Genomic DNA, 27,806 nt, shown 5'->3' with positions numbered 1-27,806 from the left:
TTTTTTAGAATGCAATTGATGTTTATTATAGTCTACTCTAAAGACTGACTACATTTTGGCCTTTAAGTATAGCAGTATTTTTTAAAGGTAAATATATAGTCTTTTCTAGATTGGAAATCAGGACTTCGAATGTAAAAGAGGAAATATTTTCACGTTGATAATTCATTGGTTTGTACGTATTTATTCTTTAATGGTTTTAATGAAATATCTTTCTGATATCTTTTTTAGTGTCAAACCAGAAGAAAAGTAAAACTCAACAAAATTGTATTATGTGTGGAGTTCCTTCTTAAAAGAAGAAAAAAGTGATTATTGAGACTATGGATCGGAGCAAACGGAATTCAATTGCAGGCTTTCCTCCACGTGTGGAGCGTCTTGAAGATTTTGAAGGAGGTGGTGGGGGAGAAGGGAACATGACCCAGGTGGGAAGAGTTTGGCCGTCTTCATATCGAGCTCTTATAAGTGCCTTTTCTAGACTGACGCGTTTAGATGACTTCACCTGTGAAAAAATAGGGTCTGGCTTCTTCTCTGAAGTGTTCAAGGTGAGTGGATGCCTCTGCTTTTCTCATATTGTCTTGTTGATAATCAGCTTTACTACAGAGTTCATAATTGTGTTTAATTATGATATATGCTTTGCCCAGTTGAGTTGAGGGTGCTGTGCATCTTGATCGGTGTTCTAAATTGTTCTCTCCTACGGCTTTGGGACTTCTGGTGGCCATGGGCCTGGCTGGTGCTGTGTGCCCTCTTGCTGGTCCACGTGTGACACCAAGACCCTGGCCAGGATACTGGGCCTCACTTGGGGTCTGCTCCCAGATGCAGTCAACAACAGGAGACGCAAGAGGATTCTGGGGATGCCCTGAGCCAGCCTGCAGTTTGGAGTCACCCTGAAGACGGAAACTCTTTATGTGATTTACTTCATATCTGCTCCTTCCATTTATGCCTGGGAGGCCTGACCTGCCCCTTTTCCATCAGCGCCTAGAGTCAGAACCTGGATATTTTTGTATTTACTTGATGGTGCCCAGTCTCTGCCTCAGGTACTTTGGAGTTGGAGGGGATGACTGGGAGAATTGTAACATTGGGAGTTGTACATAATGGTTGTTTATGTCCTATTTTTTCCTCTCTCCATCTTTCTAGAGACATTTATCAAGGCTCTTATTTTGATAAAAAAAAGTTAATTAAAAAATAAACTGTCCTCTCACACTATAAATATCTAAGCTATTTTTTTTTTTACATTTTTAAAAATGTTTTGTTTATTTCTGAGAGAGAGAGAGAGACAGTGTGAGCAGGGGAGGGTCAGAGAGAGAGGGAGACACAGAATCTGAAGCAGGCTCCAGGCTCTGAGCTGTCAGCACAAAGCCTGATGCAGAGCTCAAACCCATGAACCGTGAGATCATGACCTGAGCTGAAGTCGAATGCTTAACTGGCTGAGCCACTCAGACGCCCCTAAGCTATTTTTTTTTTCTTTTTTTTCTTTCTTTTTTTTTTTTTTACAAATAGTTTATTGTCAAATTAGTTTCCACGTAACAGTGCTCATATCCCTAAGCTATTTTAATTATAAAAATAATACATACTGATCAAAAATTCAAGTAATATAGGCGTATCTTCCACTCTCCCTCCCTGTATATAGCTATCTCTCTCTCTAACAATAAGCACTATTAACAATTTGTATGCTTCTGGACCCTTTTCTGTGCTTATATATATATTATACACACAGACATCTTACATACATATATAAAAATTTATATATACATGTAACAAGATATGCATATATCCCCACTCATATAGTTTTTATTTGGTTATTTTTAATAAAGTTGAGCCCTTAATGCTCCCAAGTGTTCATATTTCTCAAGTTCATTTATTCCCCCAGAACATTATTTCATACTTTTTCTTCTCTCATGAAACTCTCAGTACTTTTTCTCAGTGATGAGCTTGCTTCCTAATTCACTGAAAAAACTGAAGCAAGTTGGAGAATTTCCACAGCCTCCTATCACCACAGATATCTACTAATCCAGTACCTTCACCCACTTATTCAGCCTTTATACCTGTCACTATGGATGAACTACCCATGTTCCAATTTAAGCCATATTTCATGTTCCAATCTTTTAAAAAATTTTTAATGTTTATTATTTTTGAGAGAGAGAGACAGAGCGCGAGCAGGGGAGGGGCAGAGAGAGGGAGACACAGAATCTGAAGCAGGCTCCAGGCTCCGAGTGGTTAGCACAAAGCCCAATGCGGGACTTGAACTCACGAAACTCAAGATCATGATCTGAGCCAAAATTGGACTCAAAACCAACTGACCCATCCAGGTACCCCTCTTTGCCCATTTTTTTAATAAAAAATTTAATTCCACTAAATATACAGTGTTATATTAGTTTCAGGTGTACAATAGTGATTCAACAATTCTGTACATTACTCAGTGCTCATCATGATCAGTGTAACTCTCTTTTTTTAAAAATTTTTAAAAATGTTTTCTTTCTTTTTTTATTTATGTTTTTTTTTTTCTAGGAGAGAGAAATGTTATGTTTTTANTCAAATGCTTAACTGACTGAGCCACTTTTTTTTTTTTTTTTAACATTTTAATTTATTTTTGAGAGACAGAGTGCAAGTGGGGAGGGGCAGAGAGAAAGGGAGATACAGAATTTGAAGCAGGCTCCAGGCTCTGAGCTGTTAGCACGGAGCCGACACAGGGCAAGAACCCACAAAAGGTGAGATCATGACCTGATCCAAAGTTGGATGCCACCCATGCACCCCATGGTAAGTGTAGTCTTTATCCCCTTGACCTATTTGACCCATCTCCCAGCCCATCTCCCCTCTGGCAACCATCAGTTTGTTCTCTATAGTTAAGAGTCTGTTTCTTGGTTTGTCTCTTTTTTCCTTTGTTCATTTGTTTTGTTTCTTAAATTCCACATATGGGTGAAATCATACGGGAGTTGTCTTTGTCTGACTAACCTATTTCACTTAGCATTATACCCTCTAGATTCATCCATGTTGTTGCAAATGGCAAGATTTCATTGTTTTTTATGGCTGAATAATATTCTGTTTTATATAAATATACCACAACTTTTTTTATCTATTTATCTAATGATGGACACTTGGGTTGCTTCCATATTTTGTTAAATAATGCTTCAATAAACATAGGAGTGCGTATATCTTTTCAAATTAGTATCTTTGTATTCTTTGTGTAAATCCAGTAGTAGAATTACTGGATCATATGGTGATTGTATCTTTAATTTTTTGAGGAATCTCCATATTGTTTTCCACAGTAGCTGTACCAGTTTGCATTTTGACCAACAGTGCATGAAGGTCCCTTTTTCTCCATATCCTAACACTTGTTGTTTCTTGTGTTTTGATTTTAGCCATTCTGACAGGTGTGAGGTGATATCTCACTGTGGTTTTGATTTGCATTTCCCTGATGATTAGTGATGCTGAGCATCTTTTCATGTGTCTGTTGGCCATTCCTTTGCCCTTTTTTGAATTGGGTTGCATTTGTATGTATGTATATGAGTTGAAAATATTTTCTCCTATAGATTGTCTTCTAACTCTCTTGATTGTGTCCTTTGATGTATACAAGTTAAAAAAATTTTTTTAATGTTTATTCATTTTTGAGAGAGACAGAGAGCTAATAGAGGAGGGGCAGAGAGAGAGAAGGAGACACAGAATCCAAAGCAGGCTCCAAGCTCCATGCTGTCAGCACAGAGCCCGATGCAGGGCTCGAACTCACCAACTGACCCATGACCTGAGCCGAAGTCGAATGCTCAACCAACCGAGTCACCCAGGTGCCCTTGAGGTATACAAGTTTTAAATTGTGATGAGGCACCTGGGTGGCTCAGTCAGTTAAGCGTCCGACTTCGGCTGAGGTCATGATCTCACGGTTCGTGGGTTCGAGCCCTGCATTGGGCTCTGTGCTGATAGCCAGCTCAGAGCCTGGAGCATGTTTCAGATTCTGTGTCTGTCTCTCTCTCTCTGACCCTGTTCATGCTGTCTTTCTCTCTCTCTTTCTCTCTCTCAGAAATAAATAAAACATTAAAAAAAATAAAAAAGTAAATTGTAATTAAGTCCAGTTTACTTTTTTTCTTGTGTTGTTTGTGCTTTTTGGTGTGATGTCCAAGAAATCATTGCCAAATCCATTATCATGGAAGATTTTCCCCAATGTTTTCTTCTATGAGTTTATAGATTTAGGTCTTTACATTTAGATCTTTGATCCACTTAAGTTAATTTTTGTATATGGTGTAATGTAAATTGTAATGTGTTTTTAATTTCAAATTCCAGTTGTTCATTACTGGTGTCTATGAGTGTGACTGACTTTTGTTTTACACTAACCTTATATCCTGCAACCTTACTATAATTGCTTATCAGTCCCAGGAAGTTTTTATCTACATAGATGATCATGTCATCTGCCAACAAAGACAGTTTTATTTTTTTTCCTTTCCAACCTATGTATCTTTTATTTCCTTTTCTTATCTTATGCATTAGCTAGGACTTACAGTATGATGTTGAAAAGCGGTAGTGTGGGGTTACCTGGGTGGCTCAGCCAGTTAAGCATACAGCTCTTGATTTCAGCTCAGGTCATGATCTCACAGTGGTGAGATCAAGCCCTGTCAACACAGCTTTATGCTGAGTGTGGAGACTGTTTGGGATTCTCTCTCTCCCCCTCTCTCTCTGTTCTTCCCCTGCTCGTGCTTTCTCTTTCTCTCAAAATAAATAAATAAAAATTAAAAAGAAAAAGAAAAGAAAAGCAGTGGAGAGAAGGTACACTTGTACCATTTTCCTAATCTTAAACTGGAAAGCTTTGAGTGTTTTACCATTAACCATGGTGTTTGCTGTAGGGTTTTTTTTTTTTGAAAGATTAAGAAATTTTTTGGATATTTATTTTTGAGATAGAGACAGAGTATGAGCAGAGGCAGGGGCAGAGAGAGGGAGAAACACAGAATTTCAGTCAGGCTCCAGGCTCTGATCTATCAGCACAGAGCCTGACGTGGGGCCCGAACTCATGAACTGCTAGATCATGAGCTACCTGAAGTCTGACATTTAACTGACTCAACTACCCAGGCACCTCTGAAATTTAATTTCTAATGATGATCAGAGAAAATGATGTACATGATGTCTGCCTTTTGGAGTATACTTAAATTTTATTTTGACCTAATACATGGTCTTATATTTTTGAATGCTGCCAGTGTGTTTGAAACAAGTATTAATTCTCTGTTTTATGTGTTTGTTTGCATAAAGTTCTATATGTCTCTATTGGAGCAAGCTTTTGTATTGTGTTATTCAAATATTCTTTGGCCTTAACTTATTTTGGTCTACTGGATCTGTTTGTTACTAAAAGGTCTAGGGGTACCTGGGTGGCTCAGTTGGTTAAGCATCCAGCTTTACCTCAGGCCATGATCTCATGATTTGTGAGTTCGAGCCCCACGTCAGGCTGTCTGCCGTCAGTGCAGAGGTCACTTTGGATCCTCTGTCTCCAAATCTCTCTGCCCCTCCTTTGCATGTGTGTTCTTTTTCTCTCTCTCTTTCTCAAAACTAAATACTTAAAAAAGATTAAGTAAAAAATTTATAAAAATGTTCATTAATACTAATGTGTTTAGAGATTTCTCCTTGTGTTTCTATCAGTGTATCAATTATTTTTAGGCCATTTGTGAGGTAGATAGTAATAGAAGCTCATGATTATTATTAGATTATAAACCATAGGTAGATTGTTTTTTTATAAATATTAATTGTCTGTTTTTGTTCCATTTTATGCTTTTAGCTTTGACTTCTATTTTCCTGATACCTATTTCTACCTTTCTATTTTCTATTTCCTATTGCTTTGGTCATTATTTTCCCAGTATGTCTTTTTTTATCTCTACTTTTCTTTAAAGCTGCTCAGTTTTCTTTTCTTTTTTTAATTTTTTTTGGATCCAAAATTAAATTTGCCTGTATAGAGACAGAGATTGTCATCTATTTATATTTATTGTGATTACTTCTATTTTAACATTAAATAAACTCTTAAATGTAATTTAATGAATGTAGAATTTAAGACAATAGCTACTTTCCTTAGTTCTGAAAATACTTTTTTCTTCTATTGTTAATAAATTAATCTTAGTCTGATTGTTACTCCTTTTTAGTCTTTTATGGTAGTTAGAGTTATCTTTTGTTGTTGTTCTGCAGTTTCACTATACTGGTCTTGGTGTAGATTTATTTATATTTATTCTCAGGATGTAGTATGCTCTTTCAGTTTAAAAACTCATATTTGTTTTCAGTTCTGGAAAATTATTGGATATTATCTTCTGAAGTTCTGTTATTTTCTCCTGTCTCCAAGGGTTCCATTATATGCAAAATCAATTATCTTATGCTATCTTTCATGTCTGTTACTTTCTCTTTCATATTTTTTATTTCCTTGACTTTTATACTGTTTTTTGGGGGGGTGCGTGGGGAGAGGGGAGTTGGTGATTCTCCGCTTATTTCCCTCTTTTCATTTGGGTTCTACTCTATTGTTGAAACATTCATCGATTTTTTTTTTTTTTTTAATGTTTTATTTATTCCTGAGAGAGTGAGAGAGACAACGAGAGCAGGGGAGGGTCAGAGAGAGAGGGAGACACAGAATCTGAAGCAGGCTTCAGGCTCTAAGCTAGCTGAGAGCGCAGAGCCTGACGTGGGGCTCGAACCCAAGAATCATGAGATCATGACCTGAACCGAAGTCGGACGCTCAACCGACTGAGCCACCCAGGTGCCCTGAGATTTTTTATTTCAGTTGCTATAATTTTCTTTTCTAGACTTTTTGTTTTTCTTAAATGTGCTTCTTTTTTTGTTTTCAAATATCCTATTATTTTTCTTTGAACATCTAATTTTGTTTAATTGAATTTGTTTTTAAAAGCACATGTATGGGGTACCTGGGTGGCTCAGTCACCTAAGTGCCTGACTTTGGCTCAGGTCGTGATTTCATGCTTCATGTGTTTGAGCCCTGAATCAGGCTGTCTGCTGTCAACATAGAGCCCTCTTTGGATCCTCTCACCCCCTCTCCCACTGCCTCTCCCTTACTCATGTCTCTCTCTCTTGCACTCTTTCAAAATAATAAATAAAAACTTAAATAAATGAAAGCACACAGTACAAACTCAAAAGATATAAAAGATTATTCATTGGGTGCCAGACTGGCTCAGTCAGTAGAAAAGAGTTTTCAGTGAAAAATTATTTACCTTCTGCTCCCCTGTTTTCCTTCCTGGACACAACTAATATTTACACTTTTTTATGTGTTCTTCCAGAGGTAATCTGTGAATAGGTAAGCAAATATATGTATGTCTATATGTGTATGTGCAGGCCAGTGTGTGTGTGTGTCTGTGTTTGCATGCCTGTGTATTTATATATGAATTACCTATTGTTTATTTACTTACCTACTCGAAGGCAGATGACCACTAGAATGTAAGTTCTTTGAGAAAGGGATTTTCTTTTCTTTTCTTTTTTTTAAGTAGGCCACACACCCACTGTGAGGCTTGAACTCACAACCCTGTGATCAAGAATTGCATGCTCTACTGACTGAGCCAGCCAGGTACCCTGGGGGCAGAGATTTTTATCTCTTTTTATATCTGTGTATTGCTGTATCCTCTGTGCCTAGAATTGTCACACAGTACCCATTTTTCTACAAGGTTACCTTCCTCGGATCTCACTGGTTGTATGACTTCTTTATATCTGTGCTGTGAATTATAGTCTCCAAGTTTACAGTGTTTTTAAAACTAGTTTATAGGGGCATCTGGGCATCTATGGGTTTGAGCCCCATGTTGGGTGTAGAGAATACTTAAAAATAAAATCCTGGGGTGACTGGGTGGCTCAGTTGGTTGAGTGTCCAACTAATGCACAGGTCACATCTCACAGTTTGTGAGTTTGAGCCCTACATCAGTCTCAGTGCGGAGCCTGCTTCAGATCCTCTGTCCCCTTCTCTCTCTGCCCATCCCCACTCACTCTCTCTCAAAAAAAAACTGTTAAAAAAGTAAAGTAAAAAAATAATCTTTAAAAAAATAAACTACCTTGTAATAATTTTTACAATGTAGAAATAGTCATTTTTTTTACTGTCTTAATCTTTTCATTTCTATCTTCTATCTTATTTAGAAATTCTCTATATTTCCATATTACAAATAAAATTATCATTTTTTAATTTTATGATTTTACTAGCAATATTTAAATATTTGATTTATTTGGAATTCATCATTCAATTGTACCAGCAATATTTATTGTATATTTAATATTTTTCTCACTGATTGGAAAATTTACTGAATTTTCCTAGGTATTTTGGTGTTTCAAGGTCTGTTTTCTTAGGTCTGTTTAATCTGTTGCCTTGATTTATCTGTTCATATACTAGTACGTACTGTTGTAATAACTTAATCAATGCAGCTTTATTTTAATATCTGGTTAGTCTAGTTCTCTATCATTATTCCTCCTTTTCAAAATTGTCTTGGTATTTTTTCTTTATTTTTATATGAGATTTATTTATTTAAATTTTTAAATTTTATTTTAAGTAGGCTCCAGACCCAGTGTGGGGTTTGAACTCACAATCCCGAGATCAAGAGTTACATGCTCTATTGACTGAGACAGCTGGGCACTCCTTTATGTGACTTTTAGAATCATTTTGTCAGTTTCCTAAAGCATATGATTGCCATTTTTATTGAGATTAGAGAGAATTTATGGATTTAGGGAGAATTAATACCTTTATGGTATTGAATCTTTTATGTAAGTATATGCTATACTTTTATTTCATATCTGTTCAAGTATTTTGTGTCCCTTTGCAGACATCAAAATTTTTTTTACTTGCACATTTTCTGTAACGTTTATTCTTAGTTTTTTCTCTTTTCTATTGCAGTTGTAAATCAGAACTCTCCTTCCATTATATCGTGTTTGTTTTGCATATGAGGACGACTAAATTTTGCATATTGATTTTTGATGCAGCTAACATACTGAATTAAAAAAATTTTTTTTAACGTTTATTCATTTTCGAGACAGAGAGAGCACAGGTCAGGGAGGGACAGAGAGGGAGGGAGACAGAATCCAAAGCAGGCTCCAGGTTCCGAGCTGTCAGCACAAAGCCCAACGCAGGGCTCAACCAACCATGAGATCTTGACCTGAACGGAAACAAATTGAGCCACCTATGCACCTCTAACTGAATACTGAATATTTTAAATGTTTGTGATAGATTTTCAGTTGATTTCTTTTGTTTTTCCAGGTTTATAATCATGTCAGCTGTAAATGATGATATATTTATTTCTTATTTTTATACCTTACTTATCTTTTTCTCAATCAACTACAATGACTAATACTTTGTAAAATATTAAATAATAGTCATATTTGTCATCTTTGTCTTGTTCCTGACTTTTTTAAAAAATATTTATTTATTTATTTATTTATTTCTAGGAGAGAGAGAGAAAGAGACAGCGTGAGCAGGGGAGGGTCAGAGAGAGAGGGAGTCACAGACTGAAACGGGCCCCAGGATCTGAGCTGGCAGTCAGCACAGAGCCCGACGCAGGGCTCGAACCCACAAACCGCGAGATCATGACCTAAGCGAAAGTCGGACGCTTAACCGACTAAGCCACCCGGGCGCCCCTCTTGTTCCTGACTTTAATGGGAATGCTTGTAGTTTTTCCTAATTAATATGATTTGGAGGCTGAAGTAAATATATTTTATTCTATTAAATCTTTAAAATCCTAACAAAAATCTANGAAAGTCGGACGCTTAACCGACTAAGCCACCCAGGTGCCCCAAATCTTCTATTTTCTTAACAATTATTTTTATGGGGGTGCCTGGGTAGCTCAGTTGGTTAAGTGTCTGACTACAGCTCAGGTTGTGATCTCATGGTTCATGGGTTCAAGCCCTGCATTGAACTCTGTGCTAACAGCTCATAGCCTGGAGCCTGTTTCAGATTCTGTGTCTCCCTGTCTCTCTGGCCCTCCCCTGCTTACGCTGTCTTTCTCTGTCTCAAAAATAAGTAAATGTTAAAAAAAAAAAGAATTATTTTTATGAAGATTGGATGTTGAATTTTACCCAGTGTCTTCTCAGAATCTATGGTATGATGGTTAATTTTATGTGTCAACTTGACAGGGCCACCAAGTGCCCGGGATATTTGGTTACACATTATTTTAGGTGTGTCTATGAGAGTGTTTTTGGATGATATTAACATTTGAATCAGTATATGTAAAGTGAAGTAGATTGCCCTTCCTAATGTGGGTGGCCCTCATCCAAACATTTGAAGATCTGAATAAAATAAAAAGGCTGACCTGCTTATGATTAAAAGGGAACCCCTCCTGCTTGACTGCTTGAGTTGGGACATTGGTCTTTTTCTGCTTTTGTATTGGAACCAAAATTTTCTTGGGTTTTGAGACTGCCAGCTTTCGGATTGGAACTTACATCATTGGCCCTCCTGGATCTCAGGCCTTCGGAATTGGACTGAAACTACATCATTGTCTCTCCTGGGTCTCCAGCTTGCTGACTGCAGATCTTGGAACTTCTCAGCTTCCATTATCATGTGAGCCAATTCTTAATAATAAATCTTTCTGGATATATATATATGTCCTTATATCCATATATATATATCCATATATATATCCATTAGTTCTGTTCCTCTGGATATTAGAACTAATATCCATTAGTTCTGTTCCTCTGGAGAACTCTAATACCTATGGTGGTAAAACTATTTTTTTTTCTTTTGATCTCTTAGTAAAGTGAGTTATATTAGTAGGTATTCTAATAGTGAGCCATCCTTGCATTTCTGATATATTATGCTTTCACGTGCTTCTGACTTCTTTTTCCTGGGGCTTTTTGCCTTCATATTTGTGAGACTTGTCTGTGGTTTTCTCTTTCAAGCTTTTGTTATTAGGTTTTGGTAGCAATGTTATTCTTTACTCAAAAAAAATTATGTGGAAGTTTTTTTTCCCCCCTATGTTTTGGAACAGTTGGAATAGTTTTGAATTATTCCTTAATATGATAGACTTCCCCTGTGCAATGTTTGGTCAGGTACTTTGATACTTTTCCTTTTCTTCTGGGGTAATTGGTCTATTTAGATTTTTGTTTCTTCTGGGTCAATTTTGGTAAGTTATATTTTACTAAAAAGTTGTTATTTCGCATAGAGTTTCCAATATGCTTGCATAGAAATGAGTAAATTTTGACTTAAAATTTTTGTTTGTTTAAGTAACTTTCAGATTAGTTGCAACTCTTGGAGAATGGACCCTACACGATTTGGTCTGCTGGTTCTTTTTCATGGGTTTTCATTTCTCCTGTGATTTATAGTTTTTTTAAAAAATTGAATATCTGTTTTCAGTGGTAGATGATTTCCCTTGGAGTTCTTCTTTTTTTAAGTATTTATTTATTTTTAAAGGTTTATTATTTATTTTGAGAGAGGGAGAGCATGAGCAGGGGAGGGGCATACAGAGAGGGGGAGAGAGAATCCCAAGCAGGCTCCATGCGGTCAGCACAGAGCCAGATATGGGGCTTGAACTCATAAACCATGAGATCATGACCTGTGCTGAAATCCAGAGTCAGACACTTAACTGACTGAGCCACCCAGGTGCGCCTCCCTTGGAGTTGTGTGTGTGTGTGTGTGTGTGTGTGTGTGTGTGTGTGTGTGTTTTAAAGTTTATTTATTTTTGAGAAAGAGAGAAACAGTGCAGGTAGGGGAGGGGCAGAGAGAGGGAGACATAGAATCTGAAGCAGGTTCCAGGCTCTGAGTTGTCAGCACAGAGCCCGAGGCAGGCCTTAAACTCTGGAACTGTGAAATCATGACCTGACCTGAAGTAGGATGCTCAACTGACTGAGCCACCCAGGTGCCCCAAGTTCTTGTGTTCTAAGTTGTGGATGTCCTTAATATGGTGGTTTCACATTTGCCTCTGCTGGAGTCTTACAGGTTCTAGATCTGAACCTAAAGGCTTTATTTTGATTTATTGGCTTAAGCTTTCCATATAGTGTATACGGTACAAATCTCAAACCTGAACTTGATTTTCATAGTTGGTGTTTATTCCTCATTTAAGGCAATAGGATCTAGCATTATCCTACTACAAATACCTACTATGAAATAGAAAGCTCCTCAACATTATTTTATGGTATTTTAGAAAGTAATTAGTTAATTTTATGGTGAGAACATTATCATTGGAAAAGAGAGAAATTGATCTATTTATTTATTCTGCATATGATAGTCTGATAGGATTTGATGAACTATAGCCTGCCACTTTTTTTTGTAAATAAAGTTTTATTGCAACATATCCATACCCATTTGTCAGCATATGTTTTATAGTTGCCTTTGTGCTACAATAACAGATTTGAACAGTTGTAACAGAGACCATATGGCCTTTCAAGCCTAAAGTGTTTACTCTCTGACCCTTTACAGAAAAAGTTTGCCAACCCCTGGTCTGATAACTATAATGCAGCTAGGATATGCTTTTTATCTTTGATTTCAAAGTACAGATGACTATAGAGTTTTAAAGGTCAGGTTAAATAAAAAGTGTATCACTGGCCATAAAAGGAAATATTTGATTTCTGGTGTGGGAGATACAAATTATGCAGATAACTTAAGGACTTTCAGTTGCTTTAGATAGCAAAAGGAAGACTGGTTGATGGATGGCTTCACACTGAGGAATGTAGATTTATGTGACTTGCTTGTATTCCTTTAAAATTCAGTTTTAGAATTTAGGACCTCTTGGTTATTCATCCTTAAAAATAGATCTTTGTTATGTTATATGTTTAGTTGATACCATTATTCATTTAGTTCTGAAGCCTGGCTTTAGATAAGTAACAAAGACTTTTGGGTTATATTTTATGAAAGATGAAAAATCATGACTAGCAAAGTCCTCATGGTCTTTACTGTACACCGTGTGGGTCAGTAGACCCATATATTACAATAGAATAATTTGTTGTTTCCTTTACTGAAAATTATTTTTAAAAACTATCTTATCTTTAGCAGTCTTATTTAGTTGTATAGCTGTAACAAAATATCTGTTCGAGCAGTTGATTTGGAAGGAACTTGGGCTCCTTCAGACAATGACTATCAGAGGTATAGCACATTTCTTAAATTAACCACGCTGATAATTTTATCAGTTAAACTTGAGCTGTGTTTATGGATTGTAAGTCTCTTAGGACCTCAAAAAGATTAAACTATTATTGGCTAACATGTATTTTAGGTTATAATTAATGTGTCATTGTTCTACAGATTATCATGGTGGTAGTAGAAGATTTTGAACATAAAGTTCCTTTCAATACCTATATAATTATTGATTTGAGAAGAGAAAAAGAGAGAGATAGAGAAGATGGTACTTTTTATATTCTGGGAAAGGTGTGTGTAGAAGAAAATCTGAATTCATTAGAAATGAAGCAAATTTTTTTTTTCTTTTTTCATACTGTATGTTTGGGAATATATTTAAAAACTTTAAAAATGTATATAAATGATTGGTTTTATAATAATTCCAGAAATGGATTTATTCATACCCAAAAAACCTTCTCTTTTAGGTGTATTCAGCTTCTGTATTTCACACAAAATGCATTTGTTTTTAAAGTTAATGTTGAGTTTAGCTAATCTGCTGTTAGGAAATAATTAAAGCAGATGGACTTGGACTAGGGCAGTGGTTCTCAACTGGGGGCACTTTTGCCCCCACCATGATATTTGACAGTGTCTGGAGTTATTTTTGGTTGTCACAATTAGGCAGTGAGTGCTGCTCGTATCTAGTGGGTAGGGGCCAGGGATGTCACAAAGCATAATGCACAGGACAGTGCTCTGCAACACAGAATTATCTGACCTTAAAATGTTAATAGTGCTGAGGTTATAAATCTCTGGCCTTAAAACATTAGAGAAGTTGAAAGCATTTTATAACCTGTCTTATTGAATTTGAGGAAAATATACTTTTAGAAACAAAATAGTTGGATTTGCATTTATAATATTTGTGAATTTCAAGCATTCACCTTTGATTGTTAATCTGCTTTTTCATTTAGAAAATCATTAAATAGAGATTAGGGAAATTTCATTGTTTCTAGGAAAATGACTCCGAATATTTTGGATGTTAGGAAAGGACTGAAGCATGTGTAAATGGAGATGACATTAGTGTTTGTGTGTACATTTAATAGAGTAAGAGAGAAAAATTGAAAATCAGCAGTGACTGACAGCCTGCTTATTGTTTCCAATTAAGAGTGCTTCTGTTGGGGGGCGCCTGGGTGGCTTAGTCGGTTGAGCATCCGACTTTCGCTTAGGTCATGATCTCACAGTTCGTGGGTTCGAGCCCCGTGTCGGGCTCTGTGCTGACTGCCAGCTCAGAGCCTGGAGCCTATTTCAGAGTCTGTATCTCCTTCTCTCTCTGACCCTCCCCTGCTCACGCTGTCTCTCTCTCTCTCTCTCTCCTAGAAATAAATAAAACATTAAAAAAAAAAAAAAGAGTGCTTCTGTTGGGATACAGTAGAAGGTTCTTCTTTTCTTTTTAATCTAGTCCTGTTTGTTTGAGAGTATGATTGGAAAGAGTCTTTTTAGGAAGGCGATTGTTCCAATCTTTTAAGATAATTCACCTTTTATTACCCCATGATATAACTCTGTATTTTAGCCTGTATTGTGAAAACTATAAAACCTGGAATCCCATTCTAGAACAAAGTATCAATATAACTTTTTTCTTTTTAATAATAGCTTTACTAAGAAATAATTCACGTACTATAAAATTTTCCTTTTAAAAATTTATAGTTCAGCGTTTTTTAGTAAATTGACAAGATTGTACAGCCATCATTACTGTCTAATTAAAAAAAAATTTTATTGGGGTACCTGGGTGGCTCAATCGGTTAAGCGTCCTACTTCAGTTCAGGTCATGATCTCACAGCTAGTGGGTTGGGGGCCCACATACGGCTCTGAGCTGTCAGCACAGCCTGGAGCCTGCTTCAGATTCTGTGTCTTCCTCTCTCTCTGCCCTACCCTTGCTCACGCTCTCTCTCTCAAAAATAAACATTTAAAAAGATAAATAAAAACTATTTTATCATCCTAAAAAGAAAATCTATATTCGTTATTAGTGACAACTCATGTCTCCCTTCTCCTAGCCCTTGGATTTAGTTTCTGTCTCAATGGATTTGCCCATTCTGGACATTTCATATAATTAAAATCATATCATATGTGGCCTTTATGGCTGATTTCTTTTACTTAGCATAATGTTTTCAACTTTGATCCATGTTATAGTATATATCAGTACTTCATTCCTTTTTTTTAAAAAAAATTTATGTTTTATTTTATATTAGAGACAGAGACAGACAGAGTGCAAGTAGGAGAGGGACAGAGAGATGGAGACAGAATCTGAAGCAGGCTCCAGCTCTGAGCTGTCAGTACAGAGCTGGACATGGGGCTTGAACTCACAGATCATGACCTGACCCAAAGTCGGATACTTAACCAATTGAGCCATCCAGGCACCCCACTTTATTCCTTTTTATGTCTCAGTAATATTTTGGTGTATGAATAGTACCACATTTTGTTTATACATTCATCTGTTGGGGCGCCTGGGTGGCTCAGTCAGTTAAGCATCCGACTTAAGCTCAGGTCATGATCTCGCGGTCTGTGGGTTCGAGCCCCACGTCAGGCTCTGTGCTGACAGCTAGCTCAGAGTCTGGAGCCTGTTTTGGATTCTGTGTCTCCCTCTTTCTCTGACCTTCCCCTGTTCATGCTGTGTATCTTTCTCAGAAATAAATAAACAACATTAAAATTATCTACATCCATCTGTTGATAAACATTTGTATTGTTTCTGTCTTTTGGCTGTTGTGAGTAGTGCAGCTATAAACATTCATGTGCAAGTATTTGAGTACTTGTTTTCATTTCTTTTGAGTATATACCTAGAAGTGGCATTATTGATATATAAAGTAACTCCAAGATTTACTTTTTGAAATATTATGAAACTGTTTTCGACATTGGCTGTATCATTTTGCATTCCCACCAGTAACATACAAAGATCCGGTTTTTCTACAGTCTTGCCAAAACTTGTTATTTTCTTTCTCTTTTCTTTTTATAAAAATCATTATAACCATCCTAGTGGGTGTGAAGTATCTCATCACAGTTTCAATTTACGTTTCCCTAATAACTAGTGATATTGAGCATTTTTTTTCATGTGTTTTTTGGCCATTTATATATCTTCTTTTGAGAAATGGCTATTTATGTTCTTTGCACATTTTTGAATTGAGTGGTTTTTGTTGAGTTGTAGTCCTTTATATAGTATCGTATATTTTTTTCAATTTGAAAGTAGTCATTTATTAACTGTCCAGATTACAGAAATAATCATGGTAGATACCTCAGTTCATCCTTTTTTTTTAACTTTTAAGAAAAAAATGTAAATAGGTTTTTAAAAAATTTTTTAAAAATTTATTTCTGAGAGGGAGAGAGAGAGAGAGAGAGAGCAGAGGAGGGTCAGAGAGAGGGGGAGACACAGAATCCGAAGCAGACTCCAGGCTCTGAGCTAGCTGTTAACACAGAGCCTGACATGGGGCTCGAACACACGAACTGTGAGATCATGACCTGAGCTGAAGTCGGACACCTAACTGACTGAGCCACCCAGGCACCCCAATAGTTTTTTATTTTAATTAATTAATTACTTATTTACATCCAAGTTAGTTAGCATATAGTGCCACAGTGATTTCGGGAGTAGGTTCCAGTGATTTATTCCTTAACACCCAGTGCTTGTCCCAACAAATATCTTCCTTAATGACCCTTTCCCATTTAGCCCATCCTCCCTCCCACAGCCCCTGCAGCAGCCCTCTGTTTGTTCTCTATATTTAAGAGTCTCTTCTGTTTTGTCCCCCTCCCTGTTTTTATGTTATTTTTGCNCATTCTTTTTGATTGCTGAATAATACTTCATATATATATATATATATATATATATATACCACATCTTTATCCATTCATCCAGCAATGGACACTTGGGCTCTTTCCATACTTTGGCTATTGTCGATAGTGCTGCTATAAACATTGGGGTCCATGTGCCCCTTCAAACCAGCACTCCTATATCCCTTGGATAAATACCTAGTAGTGCAATTGCTAGGTCGTAGGGTAGTTCTATTTTTCATCTTTTGAGGAACCTCCATACTATTTTCTAGAGTGCCTGCACCAGTTTACATTCCCACCAGCAGTACAAAAGAGATCCTTTTTCTCTACATCCTTGCCAGCATCTGTTGTTGCCTAAATTGTTAATGTTAGCCATTCTGACTGGTCAAGATTGTATCTCATTGTGGTTTTGATTTATATTTCCCTGATGATGGGTGATGTTGAACATTTTTTCATGTGTCGGTTGGCCACCTAGATGTCTTCTTTGGAGAAGTGTCTATTCATGTCTTGACCATTTATTTCTTCACTGGATTATTTGTTTTTTGGGTGTTGAGTTTGATAAGTTCATTATAGATTTTGCATACTAACCCTTTATCTGATATGTCATTTGCAAATACCTTCTCCCATTCCACTGGTTGCCTTTTACTTTTGCTGATTGTTTCCTTTGCTGTGCAGAAGCTTTTTATTTTGATGAGACCCCAATAGTTCATTTTTGCTCATTTCCCTTGCCTCCAGAGATGTGTTAAGTAAGAAGTTGTGGCCGAGGCCAAAAAGGTTTTTGTCTGCTTTCTCCTCTAGGATTTTGATTGCTTCCCGTCTTACATTTAGGACTTTCATCCATTTTGAGTTTATTTTTGTGTATGGTATAAGAAAGTGGTCCAGGTTCATTTTTCTGCATGTCGCTATCCAGTTTTCCCAGCACCATTTGCTGAAGAAACTGCCTTTATTCCATTGGATATTCTTTCCTGCTTTGTCAAAGATTAGTTGGCCATACGTTTGTGGGTCCATTTCTGGGTTCTCTATTCTGTTCCATTGATCTGAATGTCTGTTCTTGTGCCAGTACCATACTGTCTTGATGATTACAGCTTTGTAATACATCTTGAAGTCCAGGATTGTGATACCTCCAGCTCCAGTTTCTTTTTCAAGATTGCTTTGGCTATTTAGGGCCTTTTCTGGTTCCATTCAAACTTTAGGATTGTTTGTTTTAGCTCTGTGAAGAATGCTGGTGTTATTTTGATAGGGATTGCATTGAATATGTAGATTGCATTTTAGCAATATTTGTTCTCCCAATCCAGGAGCATGGAATATTTTTCCATTTTTTTAGTGTCTTGAAGAAGACACTTCTTTCATAAGCTTTCTAAAGTTTTCACTGTATAGATTTCTCACCTCTTTGGTTAGATTTATTCCCAGGTATTTTATGGTTTTGGTGCAATTGTAAACGGGATTGATTCCTTGATTTCTCTTTTTGACACTTCATTATTGATGTATTATAATGCAACCGATTTCTGTGAATTGGTTTTATATACTGTGACTTTGGTGAATTCATGGATCAGTTCTAGCAGACTTTTGGTGGAATCTTTTGGGTTTTCACATAGAATATCATGTCATCTGTGAAGAGTGAAAGTTTTTCCTCCTTGCCGATTTGGATGCCTTAATTTTTTAAATGTGTATTTATTTATTTTAAAAAATGTTAACGTTTTTATTTATTTCTGAGAGAGAGAGATAGCATGAGAAGGGGAGGGTCAGAGAGAGAGGGAGACACAGAATCTGAAACAGGCTCCAGGCTCTGAGCTAGCTGTCAGCACAGAGCCTGATGCGGGGCTCCAACCCACGAACCGTGAGATCATGACCTGAGCTGAAGTCTGATGCTCAACTGACTGAACCACCCAGGGGCCCTGCTCAGTTCATCCTAATGAGCCTGTTGATCTGGTCTTCCCGGTTGTGGGCATCTCCACCTTTTACCAAATGGGTGGTCTTTTCCTTCATTCTCCCTCATGGAGAAGATAATTTGAAGGGCCATAAGAAGTTGTTTGCTTCTTTGAAATATACTCTAACAGTATAGATCATGTGAATCAGATCCTCCATGTAGGTGATGCCATATTAACAAGATATGAGCAGTCAATGTGTTACTGTCAGCGTAATTCGCTTCCTGTTGATTTTACCACAACCACACTTGTAGATCAGTTCATTACCAACTTCCGGCTTGGGTACCCCATATTTATATAGTGTCTTTTGACACAGTTTAGTTTATCTGTTTTTGTCTTTTGTTGCTTGTGCTTTTGGTGTCAAATCCAAAGTCAAAAAGATTTCCTCCAATGTTTTATTCTAAGAGTTCTGTAGTTTTAGCTCTTAAGTTTTCATGCTATTATAAATGGAATTGTTTTCTTTTCCTTTTTTCTTTCTTTTTTGAAAAATTGTATTTATTTATTTTGAGAGACAGCATGAGCACACATGTGCATGCATGTGCACTGTCAGTGCAGAGCCTGACATGGGGCTTGAACTCACAACCCATGAGATAAAATCAAGAGTCAAGGTTAACCAACTGAGCCACCCAGGTGCTTCTCTTTTCTTTTCTTTTCTTTCTTTAAAAGATTTTTTATTAAAGCAAAAATGACTACAACGGCAAGAGATGAACAACAACAACAATAAAAACCCCGAAGAGGGTTTTTGATCATTTGTTTGGGAGGATTCTTATATTCATGTAATGAGGACCCTTTAATTTCAGAAGTGAAAGTGTTGGAAGGCTGTCATGAGATCAAGTTAAGGAAAGAATGCTAGTATCAGGCCAAAGCCAGTTGGTGTCCTCCAAAGTGACAATAGAAGATACCACAGGGTAAAATATAGGCAGAACTGTACTCTTTTCACCTCAGAAGAGAACTTTATGTGCTATAAGAATGCCTTAGTCACCCTGAGTTCTAGGGAAAGGAATTAGTTTCTAGCAGTTTTATTGTAGGGGAAATTATTTTCTTAATTTCATTTTTCAAATTGTTTATTGCTAGTGTAAAAAATGCAATTGATATTTAGATTTGTCTTGTATCCTGTAACTTTGCTGAACTCTTTTTATTTTTTAGAATTTTAGAATTTTCTTTTTTAAAGTTTATTTATTTGAGGAAGAGAGACTGAGAGAGTAAGTGGGGGAGGAACAGAGAGAGGGAGAGAATCCCAAGCAGGCTCTGCATTATCAGCATGGAGCGTGACGCAGCACTCAAACCCACAAACCATGAGATCATGACGTGAGCCAAAACCAAGAGTCGGATGCTTAACAGACTGAGCCATCCAGGCGCCCCTAGAATTTTCTATGTATAAGATCATGTTACCTGCTTAACATAAATCTTGACTATGTAAGTTTTCTCCTCTCCCATATGTGGATCTTTGCAGTCTGAGTTACATGCCCATTGTCTTCATTGAAACCTGTTACCTTTATCATATTCTGTTGAAATGATTTATTTAAAGTGTCTGTCATCCCACTTAGCTTTAAGCTCCATGAGGATAAGGACTATATCTTATTTACCTATGTTTCACCAGGGTATAGCACTGAGCCCAACATAGAATAGGCATCCATCCATTCATCCATTCACTATATTGTGGTTCTTCTATATGCTAGGCATTGTGCTAAGTGCTGAGATACAGTAATGATTAAGACTTGTTATTCTTGCTAGTGTGGAATTTATAATCTAATGGTAAATATTAAGTAATTACAAGGGTGATTACAACACAAAGAAGCATAGCATATTTGTTACTTATTGCTGCCTAGCAGTAGTACCATGAATGCAATAGTTAAAAAGAATATATATTTATTTATATCTTTTTCTGTGGTTCAAGAGTCCAGGCATGACTTAGTTGCATCCGCTGCTTCATGGTCTCACAAAGCTGCAATCAAGATGTCAGGTTGGGTGGAGAGCCTGACTGGCTCAGTCAGAAGAGGGTATGACTCTTGATCTCAGGGTTGTGAGTTCAAGCCTCATGTTGGGTATAGAGATTTCTTAAATAAAAATAAACAAATAAATAAAAAACTTTTAAAAATGGTGTCATCTGGGGCTGGAATCTTATCTAGGGCTCAATTGGGGAAGGATTTGCTACTAAGCTCATGTAGTTAGTGGCAGAATTCAATTCCTTGCAGTCTGTTGAACTGTGAGCTTCAGCTTAATATGTTTCATATGGCAGCTTGAGTCTTTGAAGCTAGCAAGTGAGTCTTCTAGTAAGATGGGTTACAATCTTATGTGACATCATTACATTTTGGTCACAGTTAATTCATCTTCTTTTTCTTTTTTTTTTAATTTGTTTTTTGGTAGAACTCAAGCGGGGGAGGGGCAGAGAGAATGGGACAAAGGATCTGAAGTGGGCTCTGTGCTGACAGGCTGATGGCAGTGAGTCCAATGTGGGACTTGAACCATGAACTGCAAGATCATGACCTAAGCTGAAGTCGGATGTTCAACCGACTGAGCCACCCAGGTGCCCCATAGTTCATTCATTTTTAATGTTTTAAATTTTGAATCACCTTTGCCATATTGTATTGGTTAGGAAGTAAATCACAGATCCTGCCCAGGCTCAAGGGGAGAGGGTCACACAATGGCATGAATGCTAGGAGGTAGGGATCATGGGGGCCAATCTAGAGTCTGTTGCCACACATGGATTGCAATGGGAGTACAAAAAAGCCATCATCTAATTTGGAGCAGGAGGATGCTCTTCTTGAGAAAGTGAAATTTAAGTTGAGACTTGAAGGGTAAATAGGAACTAGCCAAGTGAAGGAATAGGTTGGAGAGATGAATGTTCAGGAGGAAGAAACAATCTGTTTGTAGGCCTAGATGAGAGAAGTCTGAGGTGCAGTTAAGGATTTGAAATAAGTCTAGAATGGCTACAGCAGAAGGTTGGGGAGATTGTTAAGAGATGAAATAATGTTGTAGAGGAAGCAGGGGTTTATTGTTGAGGACTCATCGTCTGTAGAGGTCCTCAAAGATAAGAATTTTGGACTTTATTTTAAGACTTGCTTTTAATTAAGCAAGTGGGTTGAAGAGGGTAAGAATTGATTCAGTTTGGGAATGGTCCCAAGTGAAAGATGTAATATGTGACTTGTGGCGGAGGTGTGCATGGTGTTAATTGGAATGGTGGAGTGAAATGATTTGAAATACTAGACATGCTTTTTGAAGTTTTTTAAAAAAAATGTTTATTCATTTTTGAGAGAGAAAGCATGAACCAGGAGGGTCAGAGAGAAAGACAGAGGATCTGAAACAGGTTACATGTTGATAACAGAGAGCCTGATGCAGGCTTCAAACTCACCAACCACAAGATCATGACCAGAGCTGAAGTCAGTTACTTAACCAACTGAGCCACCCAGGTGCCCTTAGACATCCTTTTAATTTACCAACTTACGTATACTTGTATAAAATTTGAGAGACAGTTTTAAGGTATTAACTGTAGCATTTGGTGAATGGTTGGATGTGATGGTGAGAGGAAAGGGGAATTAAAGATGATTGAGGTACAAGGGCTGGATGTTTGAGCTCTGAAGGAGGAATGTATTTGATGATTTCAGATTTAGATTAGAATGTGAAACCTCTACAAGCAGTTAAAATCTAGAGTTCAGAAGACAAATCTGGCTTGGAAATGTAGATTTAAGAGCTATTAACATAGAGTAACTGAAGCCATGGGTAAGAATGATATTATACAGGGACTATAAACAGACAGAAGAGGGCCTGGGACCAAGCATTGAGGAATTCAAACATTTAAATGTTGAATAGAGGAAAGAAGAGCTGGCAAAGGAGCCTGAATACAAGTAGTAAGAGGGTAAGAGTACCAGTGTGTGTATGTGTGTAACTGTGTGTTAATAAGTGAGACAGAGAGACTTGATGAAGAAATTTTAACCTAGGATGAACACAAAGTTTGTGTTCTTTTCACTGTACCCTGTATGACAATGCCTACCTTGTAGTGTTGGAAGGATCAAATGAAATGTATAGAGCACCTTGTACAATGTCTTGTCAATCGAGCAAATAGTAGCTTTTGTTATTTTTGATATTATTTTCTCNTGACCTAAGCAAAAGTCGGACGCTCAACCGACTAAGCCACCCAGGCGCCCCTTCTCTATTTCATTTTTGCACAACAGTTCAAATTTGATCTTAGTCAGCCCACTATTTTTAGATGTGATTTCACTTTTAAAAATTTTATTATTATTATTTTTTTTTTTTTGAGAGAGAGAGAGTGCCTGAGTTGGGGAGAGGAGCAGGATGAGCAAGGGAGAGAGGGAGAGGGAGAGAGAGAGAGAGAGGAAGAAAAGAGAAGAGAAGAGAAGAATCCCAAGCAGGCTCCGCGCTGAGTGAGGACCCTGACCCAGGGCTTAATCACATGACCCTAGGACCAAGCCCAAATCAAGTCTGTCGCTCAACTGACAGCCACCCAAGCAACCCAGATATGATTTCATTTTTGATGGTTATATGATATCAAATGCCTTCCTATCATTATCATATTTTTCATAGCATGATTGCCTCTTTCCTCCTTTGTGCCTCTTGTATCCCCTATGTAGACTTTTATCAGAGAAATGCTACATTTTATGACTTTTTTTGTTTTTTACGTGTTTGCCTTTCTCTGTTAGATCAGAGAAAGTTAGACCTCCCTGTGTTTTTCATCCTTATGTCTTTAGTACTTGGCACAGACTCTGCCAAGTAGTGGGTACTCACTAAATATTCACTGCATGGAAAAAAAATCATATATATGTTATAAGAATATATAGAATTTGCTAATCAAATTGTACACTTGAAACTAGTATAACATTGTATGTCAGTTATACTTTAGTATATAAAAAAAAGCAACATGAGAGAGGGAGACTCTGAAGCTAGATTGCTTCTGTTTTGAGCCTTAAAAAAAATAATTTCTACACCCAATATGAGGCGTGAACTCACAACCCTGAGATTAAGAGTCACATGCTGCATCAGCTGAGCCAGCAGACACCCCTAGACTGATTCTATTTGAATCTTGGCTGTACCGCTTATAAGCTTTCTGACCTTGGGCAAGTTACTCAACTTCTGTGCCTCAGTTTCCTCACCTGCAAAATGGAGATAATGATAGTACCTATCTTATGGGGTTGTTGAGCAAATGTAATAAGCTAGTATGTATAAAGTACTTAGAATACTGTCTAGCACATAATATAACCTATATAAGGGCTAGTTGTTATTTCTATTACAAATGCAGTTAAGATTTTGAATTTTGTGCTAAGTACTCTGTTAAGAACTTGTATACATGATCTTTTTATTTTTAATTTTTAAATTTTTATTTATTTCTGAGAGAGACAGACAGACCGTGAGCAGAGGAGGGACAGAGAGAGAGGGAGACACAGAATCCGAAACAGACTCCAGGCTCTGAGCTGTCAGCACAGAGCCCGATGTGGGGCTTGAACTCAAAAACTGTGAGATCATGACCTGAGCTGAAGTTGGACGCTTAACCAATTGAGCCACCCATGCACCCCTCATCTTTTTAAATTACCATAATAATTCTATAAGCAGTTACACTTCCATTCTATAAATGAGGAGACTGCCCCTGCCCTGGAGCCATTAGGTAGCAGCAGCCATAGCTCTGTGCTACCCTATGGCTGGAGGCCTAAACAAGGGCCACGAGGTGACTAAGAATGTGAGTAAACTGAGGTACATCTGCTGCCACAGGCACCTCACCAAGCACTCCAGATTTGTATGGTACATGAGCTGAGAGGTGTGTGGCTGCCTCATATAAGCAGCCTGGCATGGAATTGCTCAAGGTCTCCAAGGACAAGAGTACCGTCGGTTCATCAAGAAAAGAAAGGATGGGGACACATCTGTGCCAAGAGGAAGAGAGGGGAGCTGAGCAATTTGCTGGCAGCCATGGGGAAAGTTGTAGCTAAGAAGGATTGGACCCCTCCCCTCTGAATGTAATAGAAACTTTTGGAACTTGGAAAAAAAGAATAACAAATTCATAAATAAGTGAGGAAGCTGAGGTCCAAAAATGTTTAATGTCTTGCCAACAGGTAAATGGTATGGCTAGGATTTGAATTCCTATCTGTGTAATTGATGAATAGAATATTGTACCTAATTTTGATCCAGGGTACATGAAAATTTTTAAAGATTATTTTATTAATTTTAATAAATTTATGCTATATTTTTAGAATATACTCATGTGTATGTATGTGTGTATGCATACATGTATATATATGCTTTCTTTTTTTTTTTTAATGTTTATTTATTTTTGAGAGGCACAAAGAGACAGAGCATGAGCAGGGGAGGGTCAGAGAGAGACAGAATCTGAAGCAGTCTCCAGGCTCTGAGCAGTCAGCACAGAGCCCGATGCGGGGCTCGAACTCACAAACCGTGAGATCATGACCTGAGCTGAAGTCGGACGCTTAACCGACTGAGCCACCCAGGTGACCCTATATGTGCTTTCTTATAGAGTTCAACCTGATTCAGTTTGTGTGGCAAGTATACAACAAGTTATATAAGATAGAGGCTTGGGTGCCCAGGTGGCTCAGTTGTTAAGAATCTGACTTCAGCTCAGGTCATGATCTCACAGTTTGTGAGTTCAAATCCTACTTTGGGTGAGCAGGAGCCCTGCTTTGAGTGAGCACAAGCCCTGCTTCTGATGAACATGAGCCCCACTTTGGGTAAAACATGAGCTGTGAGCCCCGCTTCTCTCTCTCTCTCTCTGCTCCTCACTCACTTGTGCTCTCTCTCAAAAAAAAAAAAAAAAAAAAGACAAAGTTCCTACTTTCTCCTCCTTTATATTTTCCCCAAATTGACAGCACCAAATGCTGTGGAAATGCCAAGCTATAAGAAATAATAAACTTACAAACGAAAAGAGCCAGATATCTGCCATCTGCTTGGGTACTGAAAAATTAATTTATTCACATTCATGGTTATACATTTATTATTTAGTGCATATGGAGTTGTCATGCAAACTCTAAATCTGTAGCAGTAGTAACAGTTGTGGTATAAAGACAGTAAGGGAAGCATTTTAGTATGTGAATGTTATTTTGTTCTACGATGTTTTATTTTTGTGCTTGGGAAGATAAAGTTTTTGTGTTCTCTGATAGTTTTATCTGCTTTGTCTGAGAAGTAAGATATCCGATCTCAAAATGCTGGTGTTGCTGCAGGAGTCTTAGTGCCCCAACTGCCTATAGTTTTTTTGTTTCTCGAACTACAGCCTGTGAAATCTGCAAGACAGTGAATCATTTCTCTTTTAAATGTGATCATTTTCACAACCTGAATCTATAAAAACCCAAGGATTTTTCTCATATTGTCTATATTTTATTTTATAGCTGTGTTTATGCTTTTCTTTTTATTTTAGAGAGAGAGAGAGAGAGAACATGAGTGGGGAAGAAGGGCAGAGGAAGAGAGAGAGAGGGAGAGAATCTTAAGTTAATGCAGGGCTCAATTCCACAAACTGGTATCATGACTTTAGCCAAAATCAAGAGTCAGACACTCAGCTGGCTATTTGTGCTTTTCCATCTGCCTCTCTGAGACCTCACTATAAAAAGTGTTTTCATCAATACTACATGTGATCCTTTTCTTACAATATGTAATGACTGCATGTTTTAGTAGTCACTGTGTCAGAGAAGAGTTTAAATTCTGTAGTCTTGAAGGTGTATAAGGCAGCTTTTGTAAGATGACTAAGAACTAGACAGTGAGGATGATGTGAGGTAGTGCATGTTCTACCTGAGTGTGAAGGTTGAGAAAACCCATTAACCATTTCTGAAGTACCAGTTTTTAGAGTTGTTGCTTGGATTGCAATGTCAGTTTATACCAATGCTGTTTGGAGGAACAAAGTAATGAGTTCTGGGTGTGATCTGAATCTGCCTCCAACTGCAAAATGTCAGAGAGCAAGATGTGTGTGGATGTGTGTGTGTGGATGTGTGTTTGTCCATGTTCGTCCCCTTGTGTCAGACCAGCCATTTCAGAATTAAATTGCCCCATATAGTCAGAGAATTAAGGTAACCTTCAGTATCAAGAATGAGATTAAGGAAGAACAAATGTAGAGAAAACTCTTCATTGTATTCTGGCATGAAAGCAGTGTTATATAGGAATTGAGCACTTTAAAATATATATATATATATATATATATATTTAGGAATTGAGTGCATTTTTAACCATCAGAAAATGTTTTCAGTGTTAGAAACAGTCAAGGAAAAGAGTGGATAGAGACACTAGAGCAGCAAGGCTTGAACCTTAAGTATCTATATATGGGGAGGGTGTGAAGAAGGAAAAGAGACAAGTAGCAGTTAGAGATAGGTTCATAAAGATCACATAAGCTGCCAGATCTACCAAACATAAATTCCAAGAAGCTAACACCATATTACAGACATTTACAAAAGAGTATAAAGAGGAAAACAAACTTCCTTCCCCACCTTCCACCACCCTTTTAAAAGGAGTTTAGGATTGAAAAGTGTGGAGAAAGAGGGTGGTAGCAGTCCAGTGCAACTTAGGGCTTTGCACCTTGATAATGGTCTTTTTTGCATGTTCTTATTGTCTGTCAAAACTACTTCTTGCTAAATTTCCTATTGTTTTCCTTGTTGCATTTATCTGTTTTTGCAACCTCTTTTAGTTACTGGGGGTTTCAGAGCGGGAGCTCTCCTGGGGAGGTTCAGTGTTTGACTGGGGTGGAGGAGAAATGATGTGTTTTATTTATTTATTTATTTATTTATTTATTTTAATGTTTTTATTTATTTCTGAGAGAGAGAAAGAGAGAGCGTGAGCGGGGGAGGGTCAGAGAGAGAGGGAGACACAGAATCCAAAACAGCCTCTAGGCTCTGAGCTAGCTGTTAGCACAGAGCCTGACACGGGGCTCGAACCCACGAATTGTGAGATCGTGACCTGAGCTGAAGTCGGACGCTTAACCGACTGAGCCACCCAGGTGCCCTGAAATGATGTGTTTTAAAGGAGGCATTGTGTATCACATGTGTACTTAAGGTTCACACACAGCAGTATATGATTATAGCTTTTGGCCATATTCAGTATATTTAATACATCCTCTAGAGCTGGTGTGGGGAGTTGGGCTAATTAGTCAAGATTATTGTAGATGTCTCAGT

At 37.5% G+C, this 27,806-nt stretch overlaps 1 protein-coding gene and 1 pseudogene across 1 annotated transcript in view; both read left to right on the top strand.

The window, feature by feature from the left end:
• The window catches only part of TESK2 (testis associated actin remodelling kinase 2), a 145,562-nt gene that overhangs the window by 37,149 nt on the left and 80,607 nt on the right, over window positions 1–27,806 (top strand). The window contains exon 2 of the mRNA XM_077752093.1: window positions 229–539. Within this exon, the coding sequence (XP_077608219.1) occupies window positions 318–539 (222 nt within the window). The 5' untranslated portion in view covers window positions 229–317. The remainder of the gene's footprint in view (window positions 1–228; window positions 540–27,806) is intronic.
• Window positions 22,239–24,657, top strand: LOC144221601 (large ribosomal subunit protein eL36 pseudogene; annotated as a pseudogene).

The sequence above is a fragment of the Crocuta crocuta genome, unplaced genomic scaffold (assembly GCF_008692635.1).
Source record: "Crocuta crocuta isolate KB4526 unplaced genomic scaffold, BGI_CrCroc_1.0 scaffold367, whole genome shotgun sequence".
Classification (NCBI taxonomy): Eukaryota; Metazoa; Chordata; class Mammalia; order Carnivora; family Hyaenidae; genus Crocuta; species Crocuta crocuta.
The sequence above is the reverse complement of the archived record's forward strand: the minus strand, read 5'-3'. Positions and strand labels throughout refer to the sequence as shown.